Genomic DNA, 24,176 nt, shown 5'->3' with positions numbered 1-24,176 from the left:
ACTGCCACCACTAATATTATGTCTACAAGAAACTCGCCTTTTTAAAAATGATGAAAAACTAAAACTTAGACAAAAAATCGACCATTACAGCAAATATCCATTGATGGAGTCGCAATTTTTCCACACCCGACTATCCAATCCAAAGAAATTCCGTTAAATACTTACCAAATATCCAACATATACTTACAACATCCTAACAAAACTACTACTTCAAAACTTCAAAATGTAATCAAACAAATTTTGTCCCCAAAATTAATTTTGGGTAATACAATACTCACAATATCGCATGGCGATTCCCAACAACTGATAAAAATGGATGAATCTTATTAGAAGCAATGAATAACACAAAAATTGTTTTATTAAATACAGGAACATCTACTAGATTCAATCCATATTGTTTTGTATAAAACTTAATGAGGTCGCTGGTTAAATGATATTCGATAAATAATAATAACGAAAAACAGTACCGTAACAGAAATATTAATAGTAAAAATATGAAAAGAAATAGTATATACTTTCCCAAACATTCTCCCGCGCCAAAAACGAATGTTTTTAAGAACAGCTGAAAATATAAGTGTAAAGAATATACATGAAAGATCGATATACTAATAAAGAACTAAGTAAGCATAAAATATGAATTGACAAATAAGCGGCGGTCATATTTTGACCACAGAACATTGTTGGATGTCATCTGACCCTGTGCTCAGATTAACAACGCGTACAATGTCATCAATTAGAAAAGAATAGCGTCGAATTAGTAGAATTTTTCGACCGACTAAACTCGAAAGACTGTGTCATACACAATACCGTTGGCCCATTTTTCTATAAGAATTCCATGGGGTGCGAAAAGACAAGAAGAAGAATAGCGTCGAAATCTCGGCGTAATGATATTTCGACGAGCTCCACGGTAGGAAAATGCCAGTTTGGTGAAAATTGAAATAATTGTGCCAGTGGAAAACACGACTAACACAATCAGAGAGGTGTTGATTAGAAGGCATTTGATGCCGAGTAAAGTGTGGTATCAGTTCTTGTATGTGTTTAATACGATTGCCAATTTGGGGTAGAAAAATTAGCTCAAAAGAGCGCAATCGTCGATATCGGAATCGAAATATCGGAAGATCGGACGAACAACCCTTTGACAAAAGTGACTAGATCAGCCAGCAAAATGGCTGCCAGGAGTTCCAATCTTGTCGAGACAGAGCGAGTATGAAAATTGGACTAGACTCGTTGACAAAAGTGACTAGATCCGTCAGCAGTATAGCTGCCAAGAGCTCCGATCTCGCGATAGATGTTCCTGTATAGAAATAACACCAGAAATGTAACACATACAAGTACAGAGGTCAGATGTATCTGTTCAGATGTTTCATCATCCCAGGATACCTTGAAGTACCACAACGGTTTTAGAACACGTTTGACTAGCAAAAGGACATGGAAAATGAATAAAAACAAGAGGATAGCAACAAAAATACGACTGATTTACAAACGAATGGCCCGCTTTGTGAACGGTTTGTCAAAGGGACAAGAAGAATGAGAAAAGAAATCAGTCGTAGGATTCCATTTTAGGCCCAGTACCGTAAAAATGAAAGGTTCCTCTTTGCCAACGAACAACATGTCAAAATGCGTAAGCCAAAGCCTGAAAATAATTAGAGATGGTTGCTGACGTTGTCGATTTGTCTAGCGTAAAACCATCGAGCTTTAAAAGCTAAGCGAATGCTCACTGCAGAAGGTGAATAGTATCAAAGATAATCACTTGTAGCGTGATTCTGACGTAAGTCTGTCGAGATTGCTGCTGGCCCACTGCCTAGCGGAAAACCATCGTATCGTGCTTTAAAAGCTAAGCAAGTTCTCACTGCAGAAGGTGAGTAGATCAAAGAGAATCACTTGTAGCGTGATTCTGACGTAAGAGCGTCGAGATGGCTGCTGGCCCACTGCCTAGCGGAAAACCATCGAGCATTAAAAACTAAGCGTTACTCTTGCAGAGTTTATAAGCGAAAGAAAACGAAGAAGTACCGTTAGTAACGATACGTAGTAAAAACTCTTGGAGAGGTTTAAAAAAGTCCGATCTCCAGAGAACCCCTTTTATAGTTCCAAAATTCCTTATTTACTTTAATTTGTCGATACGTTTGCTCTATATCGCAAATAAAACAACAACGAAGATATCGAAAATTAAGCAAAGAACGAGATGCCCTTTTAGGACCAGTATCAAAAGCGTCGATTAGCGACACACCTCGAACGTCATATAGATTGGCGTCGAAGCTAGTACGAATTTTGGATAAAAGAAGCGAAATCAAAATTTGTTTTTTGAAAACTGTGTGAGAGCTATAAAAATCGATTTAAAATCGGATTCAGAAACCGACGTCATATGTTGAGAAGTAACAAAATCTTCCATGAATGCAACATATGTCTCTTTGAGATTCGGAAGTTTCCTGAAGCAATTGTCTAGCATACAAAATGAAGATATGCATAAGAATAAAGAATAAGTAGCGAATATAAACAAGAGAAAAAGATAAATAAAGAGGATTGGGTTGTAGAAACGGTGGAATAACAGAAAATAGACTTGTTAGTTTTCGAAAAATCAACAACTGAGAAATATCCTTCACGAGCTTCGTCGTGTTGGGACAAAACTAACAGGTGCCTACTCTTTGCGACTTCCCAAAACCTTTGTAGAAAATATCTATGTTTGTATACATAGAAGTAACGAAAGATGTGAAATAAAATATAGAATGAGTCGTAGAGACTTGCCCTTATAGAACATAATTGAAAATGATTTCTAAGACCACAGGATGATTTGGTTCGCCAAGAATTTTGACCAGAATTTACGAAACGAAAAACCAATTCAACCCCAATGAGTATTTCTATAAGATCTGATTACTAAAATGCGTGATTTGGTTGATCACGGAAATAAAATTGGCTGTGGAGCCTGTATCTAGCAGGATGCGAATTATAAGAAAGATGCGAAAACATATTTGATCTGTATCAACTATGTGGAAAGAAATAGACGAGGACATTAAATGTGGTTGTGTAGCAAAATAGAAATGTTTGTATTTGAAGAAGTGATTGTCTAAAGGAACAAGATGAATTTGAGCGTTGGTTAACAAACGAAGCAAAACGCGAGACCGTGATTCGCAAACCGTGCAATTCGTCCTTTCGAATGAGGTGGAATCAGGCCACGTACACAAGAAGTATGTGGATTAACCAACGAAAAAAGTTCTTGAAGCCGTTTAGTCACAAAAATACAAACATTTATATGACTGATAAGAACCGGAACACAAGACCCATTTAACACCTTGATTAGTTACCTTAGAGTGCTTTGTGGCACTAACGAAACCACAAGTAACGGAGATTTGATCGAAATATTGAAATAAGACAGCGATTATCAAAAGCGAGTAAAAGAAGACAATAAATTCAATCGAAACAAGGTTGTGAGATTTATGAAAATCTACCCTGGCTATGAATAATCATGAAGGCGTGTGGTTTTGATACTTGAATGCGTTTCATAGGCCTCCTTGAATCTAGGGAATGCCGAGTATGGCGCGAAAAGTTGCATTTGTTCATTTTGTTGAGCATTGTAAGATACAAGCACGAAAGAGAGGACAATGCAAACATAAATTAACAAATCAACACGAAGAGAATATCTAGATTTAAAGAAGTGAACGGTTTTAAACAAAATCAATTGCAAACAAGTCTGTGGCTAGAAGGCAAAAGGGGATAACTCTCATTTGGAAGTTTTTCAGTACAGACATTTTTAGTTCATATGGTCTTTTTGTTGCCTTATAGACGTAATATTAGTAACGTTTGTATATTTCTAGATTCGACTTACATTCTGTTAGATATATTTAAGTGGTTTTTCTTAAATTAATATCTATGTGTCCAATATTTTGATACATTAAACAATAAATATTTTAGGATATTTATTATTTTTAATTATTTCAAGAAAGCATAAGGAGATAAGTCAAGTTATAGTTGAAATGCACATAAAATCATCTTGGTAAAGGGGGTTATGTAGATTTATACCCTTATGCTAGGTAGTAACTTGGCTAACATTATATGTGCACTGTAGTGTTAACTGCAGTTATTTCTACTTACAACGGGCAACCACAATAAAGCAAGAGAAAATATTTTGTTCTGGATATAGCATTTACAGAACAAGAAATAAAACGTAAATTTTTTCAAAAAGTTTATTAAACATGGAGGTTTTTACAGCAATCTGATAATACGTTTACAAATTAACAATTGATCAAGATGATACTTAGAAAGAGAATTAAAGGCGCATTCTAAACACAAAATAAAAACATATATTCTATATAATACGAACAGAATAGCTTTCGCAAGAAGAAAAAAAAATTTTGATGAACACAAATATTTTTCGGAAGCTGTTTCTTTAAAATAATAAATTACACAAATATTTGTTTTAGAATATTTTATTAAAAATCGTCATCACTAAAATAATTATCTATGTCTGGATCTGTGTCAGCTGTATTATCCAGACCTTGTGAATTTCGTGGGATTTGGGCAAGTCCACGATAACATTCTTTTGTACTCTCATCAACTAACTCAATAAGGTCTGAAAGATCGCTTACTTTTTTTTCACTTATTTGTCTTGGCTTATCATACAAATTATCTAAAGTAATGTTCTTGATATCGATGGGTGTATCTTTTTTTTTGTCTTCTAAAATTTATTTCTTGAAATGGCTGATATTCCTGAAGCGATGTTTTAAAATTAATAATGCCAAATTCCTTGGTGTATCTTAGCCATTTCATATTTCTCCAGCAAATTTCAGTCGTATTGTCTCTCTTCTTTCTCTTTATTAACATTTCTTTTAGCAGAAAGCATTTCAAAAGGTAAATTAGCAAAACTCTTAAATAAACAAGAAGCAATTTCGTTGGTACGTAAAACACGGTATTAGTTTGTAAGTAAGGAGTAGGAAAAACCTGTTTTAAGTCAAATACAAATATTTTTTGACTTTTGCTGTTTATACGTTTTAATTTGTCTAATCTCGTTGACTCGTAAGCAGTTTCAGCTTCTATATGATGATCTGCTAATAAATTCTCATGATTTTTCCTTGCATCAGCTGTCTTATTGATATTAATATGATTGTGAAAAATATCACAATTGTTACAGGCATCGTTGCTTGGTTTGTTAAACTTTAAGCCTAATTTATCGATTGTTTGAGAGTAAACTTTGTAAGAAACCGGTTCAGATGTTATGTCCTTGGTATACATTTAATACATCTTAGCTTTTGTTAATTCTGCTACTAGATACTTTTTACTAGTATGTTTTCGTGAGTAGTGAGACTCATAGGCAGGAAATTTTGATATGTGGCTATAGACGAGTTCCATTCTAGATTCGGAAATTTTGTTTTTTGGTTTATGCCTGCCTCTGCCATCAGCCATAGGAATACCACAGTTGGATGACATTTTCTTTTTTGTAACAGTTTCTATAAATTTATTACTTTCGTCAAAAATAGCACAAAAAGATACCTTGCAGCATTGGATTCTTCCTCCTTGCATGTCTATAAAATATGTAAAACACTTTTCCCTATTTTTTGAAGGTTTATCAGTATCACTGCTGTTAGTAGTAATCTTCTTGTCAGAAATTTGAACTAATGAGGCAATACAACTTACCCTTCTATCGTAGTTGCCCATTCCCCAGTAATTTTGAAACAGAGATAATCTATGTTCATCAAATATTTTTTCTTTACACTTTCTTCTACATTCTCGCAGTGACCGTGACTGCCTAGCTTTATTGCGTTTCCTTTGTTTGTTTCATATCCTTTACCCGTATTTCGTAAAACCTGTCTATTTTTTCTTTTTTCCACTTTTCGTTTCAATATTTTGTGCATTGGTTGGCCATGTTCTTCATTGTTTTCAAAATTTGGTTCATTTGAGCCATTTTTCTCCTGTTCGATGTCAGAATCACTATGGTGGTCTTCTTGAATGTGATCATAGGCCGGGTCTTTTACGCTGTCGTCTGAGTCAAAATCTTGCTGTACATTTTCTTTTACTAAAAAAAAATATGGAATGTAGTGATCAATAATCAACAATTATACCACACGTGGAGGAATAATAATTGTTATTTCGAGTTGCCATCGTAGTGAACGTTCCTTGATAAAATTTGCGTGTGCTCTCTTCACAATCCAGACAAGTACTGACAAGAAACTGATACGAATATGATTTGCGTGGACACCGCATTCTTGCAAAAAGGGATAACTTTGTATATCCCAGCAATACTTTCATATATATTTCTTCTATCACATTCCGGCAAAAGGGGATATCTTGATTTAATGCCTTTTACTAGCACACATTTCGAATAATTCTCAAGTTAACATGACTTAAATCGTTTTGCTTCTCAGTTAATTTCATAATGTTAGAAAATATGTGCACATATACCATTTTACTAGTAATTACTATTTTGCTCTCCAGAAGATATCTTGAGTTATATCCTTAAAACAGTCGTAACGATTAAATTGTAGCCAAGTTACCCCTTTTTGATCAATAATAATATTTGAATTAGTAAACTTTCACTTAACTCTCTTTACCAAGATTGTGCAGAATCAAAAATGCTGTCGAATGGTATACATAACACTATTTTGCAAAAAATCGACTTATCCCCTTTTGCCTTCCAGCCACAGAAGTGAGAATATCGATAAAAAAAGGTAAGTAACGAAAGATAAGTATTACAAAGAAAATCGAAAGAAATGTGTTTAAGTTAACAAACAAGACGTACAGAATGAGTTGGAAAGTATTGTACAAGTAGAACAAAAATAATTCATAAAAATCAACACAAAAATAATGTAAATATGTAAATAAATCACAATAAAACACAATAAATCGTAAATGTAATATATATGTATAATTAATGTATGATATTAATCAAAATATATATAAAAGTATTTTACCTACTGAAATTATGAATTATAAAAATAGAAATAAATTTAAAAATTGCTGTGTAAATATGATCCAATTCAATTATGTAAATTAAGTTTAAAAATAATGCCGAAGGACCGATTTAAAGTTAAATTGAAAAGAAAAAAAAAACAATTAAAATGAATTAATTTAAACACAATGAAATTAATTGAATCAAAGTAAAAAAAAATTATTATTTATCATCCGTGCTCGAAGTGGCCAAATGTTTTGTATAAAACTTAATGAGGTCGCTGGTTAAATGATATTCGATAAATAATAATAACGAAAAAATGATATAATTTGTTTGTAAATCAATTAGCGAAAAATAGCAAATATAACTGTCAATAAATTAGGAAATTAACTGGTCTTACTCATTATTGATGTCTGTACAAAGAATATAGACTTACCCTTTGAAATACTGGAATCGTAGCCAAGGAAATCTCGTTGGTACCGTCGGGGCGCCGGCCGACGCGGCTCTCTGGCACGAGAGCCAACAAACTTGGTGCGTTTCGTTCGCTAGCTGTTGATGAAGTGTCTTGAGTTGAGACTTAAGACGGTCAGAAACCACCCTCTGACCACGCTTCGAGGTGGTCGGTAGCAAGAGGACAAACCCATAAATCACTCTGTTGTATTGTTAATTGTGACCGTAATACGAAACCGTACACTTGTGTATTGGCGACACAAGACAAAAGAGAAGTCAAATTCTCCGCACTTAAACATAATACATGAGATGGCCAGTTTAATAATTTTACAGGAAGTAATATATTTTACGAAAGTCGTTAGAATACATAGCATTGAATTTAGATCCCATTACAGTACCGTAACAGAAATATTAATAGTAAAAATATGAAAAGAAATAGTATATTCTTTCCCAAACACATATAATGGCACATTTTTTCCCATAGACTTATCTCTCAGTGATTCAACTTTAGCTCTATTTGTATAGTGGAATAGATTAGATCACCTATATGACAGTGATTCTTTTCCAATAATAATTACTCATGACAAAGACAAAAAAACTTATACAACACCATATTATGATCAGATATTATAGACAGTCCACTGTCATCTTTCAACGACGTAATTTTAGACACAGTCAGAGATTTTATAAGAAAAACCAAAAATATTACTAAAGCTCCTCTTCCTTCGTGGAACACTAAAATCACATCCGCTCGAAAGAAAACATAACATGTTTTAATGTTCTTTAATAAAGCATACAAAAAAATAAAACTGGACCAATTACGTGTTGTCAGTTAACTCATCTACGTCCATAAGAAATATATGGCAAAAAGTAAGGAAAATAAAAGGTTTAAAAACATTTGACCATATTGACACAATAATGCAAATGATCTAACAACTTTAGACAAACAAGAAATCTCAGAAATTATAGTAGAACATATCAGTTGTATTTAAGCGATCAGCTTTACCACCCAACTTTCTTAGAACGTTAACAAAGAACAGAAGCAAATCAACACAACAATTAATGTAGAAGATACTGATTGCACACGAAACACTTCCATAACACTTCCATCATAACACTTTGATGAATTAAATGAAAGTCTTAACAAACCCCAAAAATACCTGACATGGACCACGTGATATACCATCAAATTTTAACGAAAAACTATCTATTAGCACAAAGGTTACTTTAGTAGAAATCTTCAACCAAATTTATTTGACCCATAAATTTCCATCCTTCTGGCTCGAAGCAATTAAAATATGATTTTTTAAAGACAGTAAACCAAAAAATCTATCTTCCTTGTATTGAGCAATATATCTTACCTGCAGCATCTGTAAAATAATGAAAAAGATTCTAAGTAAACGATTAAAATGGTACTACTGGAGAAAAATCTCCTTACATCTATCCAAAGTAGGTTCCGATTAAAAAGGTCTACAATAGCTAATATCATAGTATTGGAATCTGAAATTTATAAAGCCTTTATACATAAACAAAAATAATGGCAATTTTCTTTGATATCACAAAAGAATTTGACATATGACTATTATATATAAATGTTACATCTTAAAAACAATGAAAAGTTGGAAAACAGATGGAAAATTTCTAGCTGTCACCAACAACTTTCTGGAGAACAAAAGTATAAAAGTTATAACAAACGGTGTCATATCAACTAAGAAATCATTGAAAAACGGCGTACCTCAAAGATCTGTATTGAGCCCCCTGATGTTTTTAATAGCAATCAACAACGTATCTAACAATTTTCTGATTCCAGTAAAAGCAAATATTATATATGAGAAGTAAAAACCTAAAGTCAGCTGCATCAATATTACAGAATACACTAAATAAATTAATAGGATGGTCATTAGATAGAGGCTTGAGATTTTCAACCGAAAAAACTAAAGTAATAATATTTGACAAAAGGAAAACACAACAATTTAAAATTAAATGGACACACTCTTACAACAATCAACGAAATCAAATTTTTGGAAATTACATTCGACTCTCAACTCAGATGGACATCGCACATAAATGAACTAATTAAATCATGCCAACCTAGAATAAATCTTCTAAAAGTCCTTTTTAATCACAAATGGGGTGCAGACACAACTATTCTTCTACGATTATATCAAGCTCTAATTAGAAGCAAACTAAATTACTAATCATGAATGTGTTGCTTGTGTGAGTCCATTTCAAAAGGTGAAAGAAATAATAAGTTAGACTTACTCACAATCAATTTAATTTAACTAATCGGACGACCGGTTTCGCTTTCTACAATATGCAAAGCATCTTCAGGTCACGATACAAAGTTAAAATGCTGAAAACAATAATCCCTTATTAGGGTGTTGTCTAATAAAGATAAAAACATAGGTAGGTGATACAAATTATATAAATTACAGTAATTATGCCAATATTACATGTCTGTGGTTTTATAAATGAATAAAAATTAATAATAATAAAATGTTTAAGCAGACAAGGTAAGACCCACAAATTGGTAACATCGTCTATTAAACTGTAATGAATCAATAAATAAATGAACAACTAAATAAACATTACTTACATGCCGGTACTCTATTAATTGATGTAAGTAATGTTTATTTAGTTGTTCATTTATTTATTGATTCATTACAGTTTAATAGACGATGTTACCAATTTGTGGGTCTTACCTTGTCTGCTTAAACATTTTATTATTATTAATTTTTATTCATTTATAAAACCACAGACATGTAATATTGGCATAATTACTGTAATTTATATAATTTGTATCACCTACCTATGTTTTTATCTTTATTAGACAACACCCTAATAAGGGATTATTGTTTTCAGCATTTTAACTTTGTATCGTGACCTGAAGATGCTTTGCATATTGTAGAAAGCGAAACCGGTCGTCCGATTAGTTAAATTAAATTGATTGTGAGTAAGTCTAACTTATTATTTCTTTCACCTTTTTTAAATTACTAATCTATATGCTACGAAACTGCTATAAATAGTTTTCGAAGCTTTCAGAACCACGCCTATTAGCAGCCTTTAAGTCCTAGCAGGAGAACTGCCAATAATTCTTAAAAGACAGTATTTTTTTAATGTGTTGTGCTACTAATTATCATAATTCAAATAAAAACCTCTTTATAACTATAAAGTTATTAAGGGGGATAGGATTTTCCCCGTATTAAGCTATAAGCTTAATAAGGAACCACCCCCCAAATCTGTACTTAAATTATTCTCCTAGAAACTTACCTTTTAATAAACGCATAAATCAATTTAAATACGATTTACATCAATTGAGAGCCACTTCTGCAAATAGATGCAAGTCTCCTCCCTGACAAGTTCAAATACCATGAGTAGATTTTACCTTACTTAACTATCCCAAACATTCATACAATTATTCTAAAATAAAACATGGATTTCAGTCTACCATCTCCATATATCCTGATTTTGAACTATATTTGTAAATTTGTGTTAAACTACTTTAAGTTTTACTGACGGCTCCATAAACAGCAATGGTGTAGCTGCTGCAGCTATTTTCGAAAACAGCAACTCTGTCACCCGCCTAGTCGAGGAGTATAGTAGATACACTGAATAACTGCAAGCAATCTTCAACGCACTAAACTAATGTACGAGCGACGGTATAAATTTTCATAATATATCAGATTCTCTGAGTGCCTTACATGGTGTCAAGCAGATGTATCCTGCTCATGCCAATTTAGCACAAATAAAAGACATGCAATACAATGGTCAAATACGTGACAAAAACATTTTTATGGGTACCATCCCATGTTGGGATAAGGGGTAATGAAGCAGCTGATGAAGCAGCAACAGAAACTATCAATAACATGACAATCCTTATAATACAAAACATACCATTCTTAGGCCAAAAAACACTATTACAACACCTACCTTATTAACACTTACATTAACAAAACCTGGGAAGTGAAATGGAGCCAAATAGAAGTAAAACTAAACATTGTCAAATCAGATGTTACTTCTGCTCTACTACGGCTCTCAGCTCGAAGACATGACCAAGTAGTCCTTAACAGACCTCGGCTAGGTCATAAAAAATTTACACATGAATACATCATCTGTAACGACCTTCAACCGATTTACCACACCTGCCAAATACCAATTTCAGTGCAATACATAATAGAGACTGTTCAGTGTACCTGAAAGCAAGATCGACAGCAAAAATAAAACACAATCTAAAAGTAACTCCAATACAAGACATCAATAATAAAATAAACTTTTTCAAAAATTGTAAACTAAGCCATTTAGGTGGGCTGAAATGAAGAACGATCAAAAGCGATAATTTGTAGCATTGTGTGTAATAAGACAAGAAGTACAAAAACCCCGTCAAAGAACCGGTCAGAAACGGAGAATTCCTACCTTTCATTACCATTATCTAAAATATCACAAGAGTGTTGGGGTGACTGAAATTAAATATAGTATGTAAAACAAATCGGAGTGGTACAAAAAAATGACAATATTAGTGTTTAAGATGTATAATTCCAATGGTTGTTTCCGGTGGAACTAATCATTCTCATGGTTTTTCAGCAGGAAGCGACGTCAACCGCTGACTCAAGCAGATATAGAAAAGTTCGACAACAATTTTTATTCTGATTTAGAATTAGATGTTGAAGATACATTTGCCAATAGTGATAATTCTGAAGATCCAAACTATACAGATAGTGAAGTTTCTATTGATCGATATCCTCCTGGCAGCGTTTCTAAAGAATCAGATTTAATCATTTAATCTGAATATGAAATAAATAATCAAGAAACTTTAGAACGCGAAGGTAAAAAAAAACAATGAAAAATGAAGAAAATTAAGATAGAGTGATTGAAAGTAGTAATTAAAAGCCAGACAATAAAGATAAAAATATTGAACAAAGTACGAAAAAAAAAAAACAGAGAAACAGAGAAAAAGGATGAAAAAATATTTTGGTATAATCGTCCAAACCATTTTGAACCCAGATTTTCCACCATTCCTCGTGAGAATGTTCCTGTAATCCACAGATAAAATGTTTGTACTTTTAGTCCGTTACAAAGTTTCAAGAAGCTATTTCCGCCAAGTTTGATGCTCTTTATTGTGGATTGTACCAACGAGAGAATGGATCTCTACAGAAGAAAGAAGACAACACGAAGAGGAACACAATACACATATGTTGGAGAATTTATGATCGTAATCAGAATAACATTTATTGTGTGTATCAACTGTCTTCCTCGCCTTTCTGATTACTGGTCTTCAAGGCCTTCTATCGGTAACCGATTTATAAAACAAAGCATTTCAAGGAATAGATCTTTGGTGCTTCTAGCTAAATTGTACATGAATCACTCGAAAAAGCCACAAAATGCTTTTTAAAAACCTACTATACTGATGAATTTATTTCTTGCTTGAAGTACACTTTTCAGAAATACTGGCCAGATAGTTTTCGTCAAAGTATTGATGAGAGCATGACGAAGTTTAAGGGCCAAAGCACATTGAAAATATATTTCGATCAAACCTATAAAAAAAAACATGCGTAAGATCTGACTCTGATACAGGTTACACATATAATATAAATATTTACATTATAAAAGAAACCCAAACATTTGAAGGTACCTTAGGGGGAATAATTGTGCACACACTCTCAAGTACGATAAAAAAAAGATAATGTCGTTTTAACTTTCGACCGATTTTTCACTACTGTAAAACTACTTCACAAAATTAAGGTTCCAGTTATTGGGACTGCCATAAGGACTAAAAGAAATATGCGTCTCTTTAATTATAAGTTTGTCAGAGGAGAGCCACAGTTCGTTTACACCGATGCAAGATTAATTGAAATGAAATGGCAATACACTAAGGAACTATTGTTATTGAGTAATTTCCACACAGATACCTTAACCACTTTAAAATGTAAAGGACTTGATGGTACAAAAACGGACGTCTCTTGCCCAGAAGCTATACCTTTTTACAACTGCTGTATGGGTGAAGTTGACTTGGGTGACCGAACGTCTGGATTGTATGATTTAAATAGAAAATCGCTCAAATGGTAAGAAAACGTCATTTTTATACTCACAATGGTAGCGGCTGTCAATAGTTGGATTATTTACAACCAACTGAATCGCAAGACAATTCCATTCAAGATTTTTTTATTGACAATGGGTAAAGATTTAGTAACCTAAATACATAGTTTACTGTTCGAAAAAGATCTGTAGGAAGACTTGTAAAGAAAACGAAGAATATGATAAATGTGGGGATCGTTCACCAATGAAAGAAAAATATCGTCGTCGTTGTACGGTGTGTTTTGCCAAGAAAAAGGAAACACGAACACAAATAATATGTCAAATATGTCAAGTACCATTGTGTAAAGAATGATTTACTCCTTACCATTTATAAAAATGTTTTGTTATTTATATTGTAAATTATTATTGGTTCAATTTAATGGAAAATTATTTTTATTGTTTGTATTTTATATAATAAAAGGTTAAAACCCTTTAAAAAAATGTTATTTCGATACTATTGGGATATATCGTCTCACTACAAAACCCTTTGGGACAATATACCCCAGGATAAAAGGACTCCAAATATAACTAAAAAAGTATTAATATCATCAAATACATCCGTAGAACCGCATTATATGACCAAATGATAAATATTAGTTTTTGGTAAGAAGAAAAAAAGTGGGGTCGAAAGGGTTAAACAGAAATCGCCGCAATATTGTGGCGTATAATGATATGCCAGTTTTACCTCAAATTGTTGCAAAGCCAAACTATAAATATAAACACCTACAAAGACTTTTTCAATGGATACCTTAAGTTTTTCATCAATTTTACCAAAACCTTTAACATTCAGATGATTCTTTAAGAGAAGAGGATATTGACTACTATAGCAGCTTATTTAAAACGTTTAAACTAAACTAAATTAACCTTTTTTTTGTTTTTGTTTTATATATATATATATATATATATATATATATATTTTGTATTAGGGTGTATCCGGGGTAATATAGCATTTTTCATATAAAAATGCTTGCACGTCACAATTTATATAAAGTGACGTCACTTATATTTAAAATTTCCAGAACGTCAACCTTAGATTTCAAATTTTCCTAACACAGCTAATAATACGAAACCCATACGGAACTGCTTGATCTTTCTTAGGCGTCAATTTGGTGTAATAATCAGAAAAATATGATTATACTGAAAATTTTAGAATTATATTGATTAAATAACCAAAAACATTTTTTATTATTATTAATATAAATTTTATGAAATAACTCTTTAAGTCTAATATTCCACAAAATATCATTTTAGTTAAATATATTAGACAATTGTACGCAACTGATACGAAAATACTTCAAATTTTATTGACAGTTCAGTGTGTGGCAAAAGTGTATAGTGTTGCCGCTTTTTTAGAGTAAGAATTTTGTTTATGTTTTGATTTCTTACACAATTTGATCATAATATAATATAACTTGTATTTATAAATACATATTAAATTTAGATTAATAGCTTTAAAAACTAATTATTGTTGTGTATTGTGATTGTGCTATGCCAAAACAACTAAATAGTCTGTAGAAAGCTGATAAGCTTTCATATAAAATAGATTATTTTGAACAAGAAATAATGGCGGGACTTTATTACTATTAAAGCCCTAAAAGATGTAAGTTTAAAATTTGATATTTAAAAATTCCTCATTTACTAACTATTCTGATGTTTTGGCAGCGCTCTGGGGTTCTGACGTCGTAAATCTTGAATGACGTGCAAGTATTTTTATATGAAAAATTTTGTAAAATGTTGTTTGTAACTTAAATATTTGTTTGAGTAGTAAAAACATATAAGTAATATCCTATGTTAAGTAACAATTCAACTATTTGAAAGTTGGGGTTGATAATGTTAAGTCGCATCAAAGTCAAAATTTAAAGCAAAGTAAAATAAATCATTAAAAAACTCGAAATAAATTGACCAAACAGCTGATTTTCGCAAATGCTTAATACTAAGTCCAATCGCGGTTTCTTTACACTTGATTAACCAAGACAGAAACTTTCAAATTGGTTTCCTGATAAATTTAGATTTGGTGACTTAACATATCTTACCCCTGTGGTGCTAATATTATAGAGATATATCTATTAAGTTTTTATATTATATTATGTACAAATATCTATTAAGGCGTATAATCGATAATATAAAGCCCTCTCTTGATTATATTGATCTTGAAAGTACATTGAATGTAAAAATCGTTTTGTTTTTAGGAAAACTCGGAAACGACAACTCCGGAAAACTTTGTAAAGTTTCTGGAGCGCAGCTGTCTGATAGCCGAGCAAATAGCGTATAGAAATAAAAACAGGCCCTGTTTTAGAAATATTCAGAACTTGTGTATACGTACCCGTTCGGAAATTCTAAAGCCTTGTACTACAATTTCCAATATACACTCTCAAGGTAATGACATACTCCGCTTGTAGGTATATACGGCAATCTATTAAGTTTCTAACTTCTGACACTATACTTCTGGCATAAGTTTACATTGTTGCAAGTATATTAATTATTTTGACGTACGTATTGCCAAATATTATGCTTGTTTTTTAGTTTTTGGGAAACCACTTATATTTTAAAGAAAAATAGATAAAACTGACTTTTGTATAAATAACTAAGGTTTTTGATCGACGTTTTGATATCAGTACTTATAATTAGGTGAAATAATTCAATTCAATATGTGAATTTGTATATGCAAAGGAAAGCAAAATAAATAAAGATGAATAACAGAAAAAAAATGAGAGTACAGTACACTAGCGCGAAACTTCATAAATATTTACTGTATTTTTTAAATTTAAATATTGTTTCTAAAATTAAAGTAGAGTAGAGTAGAGTAATTTTAATATTTATTTATTATTTATATTTTAAATAAATTATATTATATTAAAATAATTCAATAACTTGGCTCCTATCAACGCGCTACCTGCAAACGTATTACCAAGGCATACGTTGTTTACTTCTGACAGATATGTCAAATTAAGAGGAAGTATGATCATAAAATATAAATAAATATTATTCAACGGGAATCACCATGCAACGTGGATCAAATCAATTGCCATCTGCAGTCACTACACTCAATTTTTTCTGTCTTCCCCTTTTATTTACTTCTTTTATTTAAAGCTAGGATGACAGCAAAATTATATTTAATTCTGTTGTACAACTTTTATAACAAATAAGTCACTTTTGGAGAATCGCCCGTATCTACGTATAAAAACCAGCGTAATTCTAGTTTTGCAATTCATTTTTAGGATCAACAAACTTTCGAGTTAAAGATTAAACTTTTAAAATAATAAACTTATTGCATGAAAGGACCAGTCTTTTCGTTTCCAGACAAATATTGTCCTATCTTACAGATAGCTATCTAGAGGATATATATTTATTCATAAAATAAAATGTACCCGTCTTTTAACATCAAATTATGTTGCGGTTACTTATCTGTGGGATAAATGTAAAATTTATTTGCGAACACACCAATATTTAATTAATTGTCAGAGAAATCACACCAATGTTTTAATATCTCTTTTGATTATACAATTTGTGGTGGCAGGAATAAATTAAATTATGTAAAGAAAAATGTATTAACGAATTAAAATATAATACATGTTTATTGATTCTTCTGAGGTTTCCATAACCCATTTCCATAACACCAAAATATTATATAAGTTAGCTGAAACATCGTCAAAATTATTTTTAATTTGATCTCTTGCTAGGTTATACTCGTAGAATGTTGCTGTAGATTAAAACGTTCGAATTTTTTCAGCATTACAGCCACTTCCATTGGATAAAATAGTACCTAAACCTTTTCTTCTATACGACATAAAAAGTTGTGTTACATATCTGATTTTAATATGGAATTCATCATGAATTGTTTAGTGGACTCCTTAAAAATGGCTTCACTGTATAATCAAAATCTCCAAGGAATACTATTTCTATACAATATATTAAATAAAAGATTTATTGAAAATTTTGAAAATTTCGGACTACACTCTGGATATTGTGTATGCTTACTCTGAATATTTTGTTGTATATAATTTATTGTATTTTTTTTTGTTATTGGCTTTAGAGTAAATACCCACACATCCAGACACAAATTTTTAAAAACAGATACAATACAAGGATTACCCAGAGGCCAATTAGGGCATTTTTATAAACGATAAAAGCTAGGCCTCGGACAGATAGGTATACATACATCTGGTAAGCTAATTGGTCGACTAAAAATCTTATGGTTGGTGTTATTTTGTCTTTGTTTTGAGAAAATGTGTGAGGTATCATCCAAAGCATTAGCTGGTGTAATTTTATCTAAAAATTATTCTTGCCATTTATAATTCCGCGATGTATTACCTTTCCCATATATCCTATTTATTTTTCTGGTGTATCTCTATTTAAGTTTCCTCACCAGAGCTGCCAATGTAGTTTAGCTTTAAATTTTAAAACCTTTTTTTGTTTTTGAAATTTCGTTTTTACATTTCACATAATCTTTTGTTCAGAGTTTTTTTGTTCAGTTTAAAGGGTGGGTAAATGGGTATAGGGGCATTGGCTGCCTTATTTATCCCCTCAATTAATAAGCTATATTTATGTTCTGCGTTACTGCTTTTTTGAATGTGTTGTGAGAAATATGTATTCGCAACTTCTTGATATAGACTCCTATTCAAATTCCATTTTGTTTTTTATTTTATTATGATGTCTTTACTTTTCATGCCTTTGTTAATTTCTATAATAATTGAAAAATGGGCTGCACCCAGTACATCAGGTAAAGTTTCCCATGCACAATTATTAATTGCTATATCTGGAGTTGCAAAAGTTAAATCCACCACTGAATTATTCCCATTATTTGTAAACCTTGTAGGTGATCCGGTGTTTAAAAATACTAACTCCGTGTTGTCTGAAGCGGTTATAATTTGCGTGCCTTTGGTGTTACTTTTGTATGATCCCCATGTTGAATGATGCGCATTGAAATTACCTCTAAATATACTATTTGACTTGGTGCAGTTAAGAATTGCGTCCCAATCGGCAGTTGTTGTTCGTATGTCAGGTGGACAGTATAATGAGAAACATGTTATTTCACTGTTATTCAATATTTCTATAACACACATTAAAATATTTTCATTAATTTTTTTTTATTGGAATTTGTTTAAAACAATTTCTGACAATGTCTCTGAAATTAAGGCAATATCAATTATATTTTCATTTAAGCATTTAACTAAACTCAGTTTATTAGCTACAGCCGAATATTCCATTGTACTATCTTTATTTTATTTTTTATTTTATTTTATTGAATTACTTAAATTACTTAAATTTATTGAATTTGTTAATTTTATCATAAATGTATGCTTTACTTAACTTAAGTCGGTAAAAGAATTAAACTCTTCGAGTACACTTAAAAATATTGAAAAATATATTTATAAATTCATCTGTATTAGGATTATAATCGGCACTGTGTAAAATATTTGAGGGAAGAGGTCTTTTTGGACCAAATTCAAAAGGAAACATAGCTTTAGGTAAGGAAGATTGGGCTTTTCTTTTTTTTAAATGTGAACAAGTTTTATGTTGACTTGAAGGTACTTTTTGTGTTTGTTTTTGGGTATTGGATGAGGAAGATTTAGGTATATGTTTGGTGTTAGTTTGACTTGGAAGAGGTGAAGAGCTTTCATTATTTAGCACACCTAATACTTTAAAACTATTCCTTCTACTAACAGCAGATGTATAAGAGTTTTTTAGACTGTCCTTTGCTTCTAAGAAAGTTAAATTTTTTTCGGCTATATGTCTTTTAATTTCGTTTTGGTCTTTAAATTTTGGACATTGTTTGGAAATGGATTTATGCTCATAATTTTTACAGTGTATACAATAACTGTCTTGTGGGACTCTACAGTTATGATCATCCTTTTTCTCCTGTCCGCAGTTAATACATCTGGGTTTTGTACTGTTACAATTACGAAATATGTGTCCATATTACAAGCATTTAAAGAATTGTATAACTCTATGCACATAGGATTCTACGGAACAAGCAACACTGTTTATATATACACATCTGGGTAAAATGTTTCCTTCAAAAGTAAGTAATGCCATTTGTCTGGGAACATATGCTTTTTCTTCATTTAAATCAATTTTCCTTTTGAGTCGAGTGGCTTCCATTACTGTTATATTGGATATTATATTATCATTAAGATATTTGTCATTAAAAGCAGTATCTACGTTTCTTATTATGCCTTTTCGTTGAAGCAAATTATTTGGAACATATTCTATTAGTTGTTCCTCTTTTAAATTTTTATTTTTTACTAAATTATTTGCATCTTTGGGGCTTTTAACTTGTAGTCTTACCCTATTCTTCCCTACTTTGTCAATACTAAGAATATTTTTGATTGCTAATTTTTTATGTAAAATATGACCTACCTTCATAGGATGCAACTTGCCAATATTTTCTTCATTTGTTTTTTTCAATGAATACATATACCTTATCCGTATAGCGATAACCTTTAAACGTAGACCTTTAAACTTTAAAGTAGATTAAACAGCTCACTTCCTTTTTCCTGTTCCTTGGTCTGTAGGCATTCTTCCACTTGGTCCATATTTTGGGTCCCCCCTTTGTCAGGGGGAGAGTTTTCATCCATTTTTGTAAACTTCCACTGTAAATATACGTGTACCGCTATAAATGATTGAACAAGACTGTAATGTATTTTATAATATAATTAATAATAATTTGACAGCCTACGTACAATGTTTTTTCTTTCATTTTAGAATGCTATACTACTATTATTTAATCAGTAGTATTAATATCTCTTGGAAAACAGTAATTAATCCATTTTTAAATTATCAAGATTAAGAAATCATTTAATGCCCAAACTAAGTAAAGAAAAACAGAGATACACCTGCCTTTATAATCTTTTATTAACAACGATTTACAATATTTTTTCAGAATATAGATCACTGTCACTTTACTTAACCTAAAATCACTCCTAAGTTTATAAACATTAAACATCATCCTGATCATACTCAATTCCATTAAATCTTCTAATACCCGATCCATGTCTGTCGCCCACAATAAACAACAATATTTAGGCTATATTTTTGATTTCACGATAACCTACAATATAATAGCAAACTGCAATACACATAAATTATTCATTCGGTACTTTATTTGGCAAATAAATATTTTACGTTTTATCTGTAAGATAATTTTAATTTAATTTATCTGTCAGTTGGTAGTTCAGATTTCTTTTCTAGGTGGCGCTAGGTATTTAAATTTAAACTAACATAAAGCTTAAATTGTTTTGTTTATTATATCTCATTTTAAAATTACTACAACCAATATTTTTGTCAATTTTGCAAAAAAATGACAGATGTTGGTATTTCATATTTCTTTCCTATGTGACTTAGTTACCTTACTGGACATACGGTGTGACTTGTCTTCCTAGCCTTTTATATAGCTAAATAGTAAATTTAATAATTATTATATAAACTAAATAAAATGTTTAAAAATAAGGATTGTATTTATATGAAATTATTTCAAAACAAGAAGTCTCATAAAACTTTTATTATATTATTCAATATTGTTATGAATAAGATGACATTTATGACTTTTAAATTTTGTCAATGGTTACCAATCAAAACATTTATTGGCGGATATTCTTTTAATTTTTTAGTTCTCATTTAATTTCTGTATTTTGTTATTTTTTATGCAGTTTTTAATTCAAGCCTGATTATAATAAATCAGGCAGTGGCGCTACTTCAGAGAGGCTCTCTTTAGCATTTTACTATAGAGAAAAAAGTAATACAACGCCAATATATAAGCTTCGCTTCAAAAATGTAATGATTATTAAAAAAAAAACGCGATTATTTTAACATATTATATGATCATAATTATTGTCCCAAATTAGTCCAGTGCAATAGATAGGCCTCCTTAAAACATTTCATTTCGATCTACTCTGCGTTATTGCTGTTGGTGCGGATCGTTTTAATGTCGACAGTCAACTTTCTGGATCAAAGTTATCTGGTCTATTCTTCGCCATTTATTGTAGTGATAATATATATATATATATATATATATATATATATATATATATATATATATATATATATACATATATATATATATAAATATATATATATATATATATATATATATATATATATATATATATATATATATATATATATATATTCTGCCTAGTAGTTTAAATATTGCTTGCTAGAGAATGATTTCAGGTTACTACCTTAGGTTTTGAAGTAGGCTTTATAGGTGTTGCGATGAACTGCAGCACTGTGATGCTGCAGTACGAAGTATATAAAAATTTATTGGAGGTTCTGTAATGGTGTATGGTAAAATAAATCTAGAAGAACAATTTGAACTCGTAGTAATCTAGCGAAGTCTTTTTATTTTTTTATCTATCTATTATAAATCACTCTTACTAAAGTTTTCCGAATAAAGTTGATAAAGTTATATAACTGTTTTATTTGATTTTAAAAATATCAGAGGAAAACCAATGAAATGAATTAAATCAGGCGACCAAGATCTTGAAATTCTAACAGACAAACTAACGATCATATTGCCTTTCTATGCTGACTTCCAACTTTAACTAAAATAATATTCAAATCCATATTAAGCAAATTCGTAAAATACTTAGCAATTATTTATACAATAATTCTGAGCAATATCAAATTCATGATTGTTGTTCAATTTTCACAGATGATGCTGATGCTATACAGAAAGCACTTACTTGGTATATCATTAATGAGATGCACCCATTCACTTTTTATATCTGTGACGCAAATGCCTATTAAAGGTTCATTATGAACGTTGCTCCAGCCGTCAAGCGCTAAACAAACCTTCTCGTTGCATTAATTTTCTTTAATTCTGGTTTATACTGAATTGTAAACCTTATCAAGCAAGTCGGTTGAAACAAAATTTCTACTTGGTGGCTTATATACAGGGCGTAATGCATTTATCATCTTTTTAAATTCATGGTTAATAGTGCTATCAGTATCAAGCAAGCAAGAAATTTATTTAAACACAGCCTGTGAAACATGTTCACTCCCTAGAATTACGTTCGGGTGTAACAATTCATTGAAGCGCGGTGTATTAACTCGAGTAAAACAGAAGTCACTCCACTTCGCTCCAATGCTCCAGACCAGTACTTTCCCACCTATAGCACTCTGATGCGCGATACGGGCACAAATATCAGCGAAATGCTCTTTATGTGCGAGTCCTGGGTAATGGAACTCCAACATGGTTCCCTAACCGATTCATATTCAGGACAGCGTGACGCGCTTTGTTCCTGTTATCCTTTTGTGACTTTACTCCGCGAAACTGAAATTACTTACTTGGGTCTCCGCTCTGGGCTGCGACCAGTTTATTAATTAATTTGTTGTACATATTTCACCTTTCCATGATACCCATTTTGGCATAATGGAACTATGTAGTAACTAGTACAGGTCTAGTGGATGGATAAAATATCGTTGGCCGTATAAGTTTCTCTAGTATTACATGGTTCACTTACCAGATTTTGTTTTTTACCATAAAAAACTTAATTTTGGAGAGTCTTCGATACATTTCTTCTTTGATGATGAATTTCAATTCAGCAATTTTTCGATAATTTAAAAATCTTAACTTTCTATTGGCATATGTCAATTGTCATCATTAAAGAATCGTTTAAAGGGCTAGCATTCGATTTTGCTTATTCTGGTGCTTCAACTCCAATAAATGGTCGGATTCTGACATAATGTTTTTAATGTTTTTTTTGTGGAGTCCAGTGTACAATCCTTTTCGTGTTTTTATAATGATAAATAAATAAAAATAAATAGAACCAGCTCTTTCTGTAGTCTTAAATATTTGACGCAAGTGAATCTACAAAGGCCAGTAAGTTATATAGATTGACTTGTTATTAGTCCCAACTCTATTCATGGTGTACAGGTTTGGAATTGTCTGGACAAATGTAGTCAAAAGCACTCACGTGTACTCCAAAATTCTGCAATGCAATAACTCAAAAAAGCAATAGAAGAAAAATAGAAACATATAACTCAAGAATATCTTCGAATGAATATGTTGATGACATGCGAGTATATATGTCGTGTTTTTGTTATTAAAACAAAAGGGATATTAAACCTGGGGCAAACACAAATCCATATTCATTGACAAACAAAATACATCGCACTTTTAAGCAGTATACAACGATTTTATTCTTTTTTTTTTAGTCGTTACATACAAACATTTTAATGTTCATCGCAACCTGTATAATAACTATTATTATGCGTGCTTTGTTTAGAGTAGATGAAACTCTGATGGGCACTAGCATGAGTTTGTCATTAGTTTATATATACACTAAACACATGGTGTACAAAGGTAAAGGTATATAGAAAATGAAATCCTTTGAACCTTTGAGAGCTGCTATTGACATGCTGTGATCTGGTTAATAGTTGCAAAATGCGTTTAAAGTAAAATATTATTGTTTTGGATGTCGTTTCTTGGCACACTTGCGCTTTTAAAAAACTCAACATTAGAGAAATGTATATACAGTGATCAGAAATAGACAACTTTAAAATAACATCCTTGAACTGGTGGATTTTTATTTTTAAAATATGATTTTATTTTTAAGCATATATAACATATTAACAATAATTTTTTTAAATAAGAATAAGGGTCTAGTCCACTTGTCAGAGATTTGAACCCTAAAAGTCATACGAATAAGCAAATTTTGCTGAGAATGTATATTTTGGGATTTATAAAACATGCAAAAAAGTTTACCACTCCTATCACCAGCTTTCCCGTAAAATTACTTCTTACAGGGGTGAAAACAGAAAAAATCAATTTACT

At 31.3% G+C, this 24,176-nt stretch overlaps 1 protein-coding gene across 2 annotated transcripts in view; it reads left to right on the top strand.

Moving 5' to 3' along the window:
- mtsh (mitoshell) overlaps positions 1-24,176 on the top strand; it is an 80,644-nt gene that overhangs the window by 18,574 nt on the left and 37,894 nt on the right. For both annotated transcript variants that reach the window (XM_072543624.1, XM_072543630.1), the window contains exon 3: positions 15,589-15,775. In XM_072543624.1, the coding sequence (XP_072399725.1) occupies positions 15,589-15,775 (187 nt within the window). The remainder of the gene's footprint in view (positions 1-15,588; positions 15,776-24,176) is intronic.

The sequence above is a fragment of the Diabrotica undecimpunctata genome, chromosome 1, assembly GCF_040954645.1.
Source record: "Diabrotica undecimpunctata isolate CICGRU chromosome 1, icDiaUnde3, whole genome shotgun sequence".
NCBI classification, from domain to species: Eukaryota; Metazoa; Arthropoda; class Insecta; order Coleoptera; family Chrysomelidae; genus Diabrotica; species Diabrotica undecimpunctata.
This window is presented reverse-complemented; position numbering and strand designations above follow the sequence as displayed.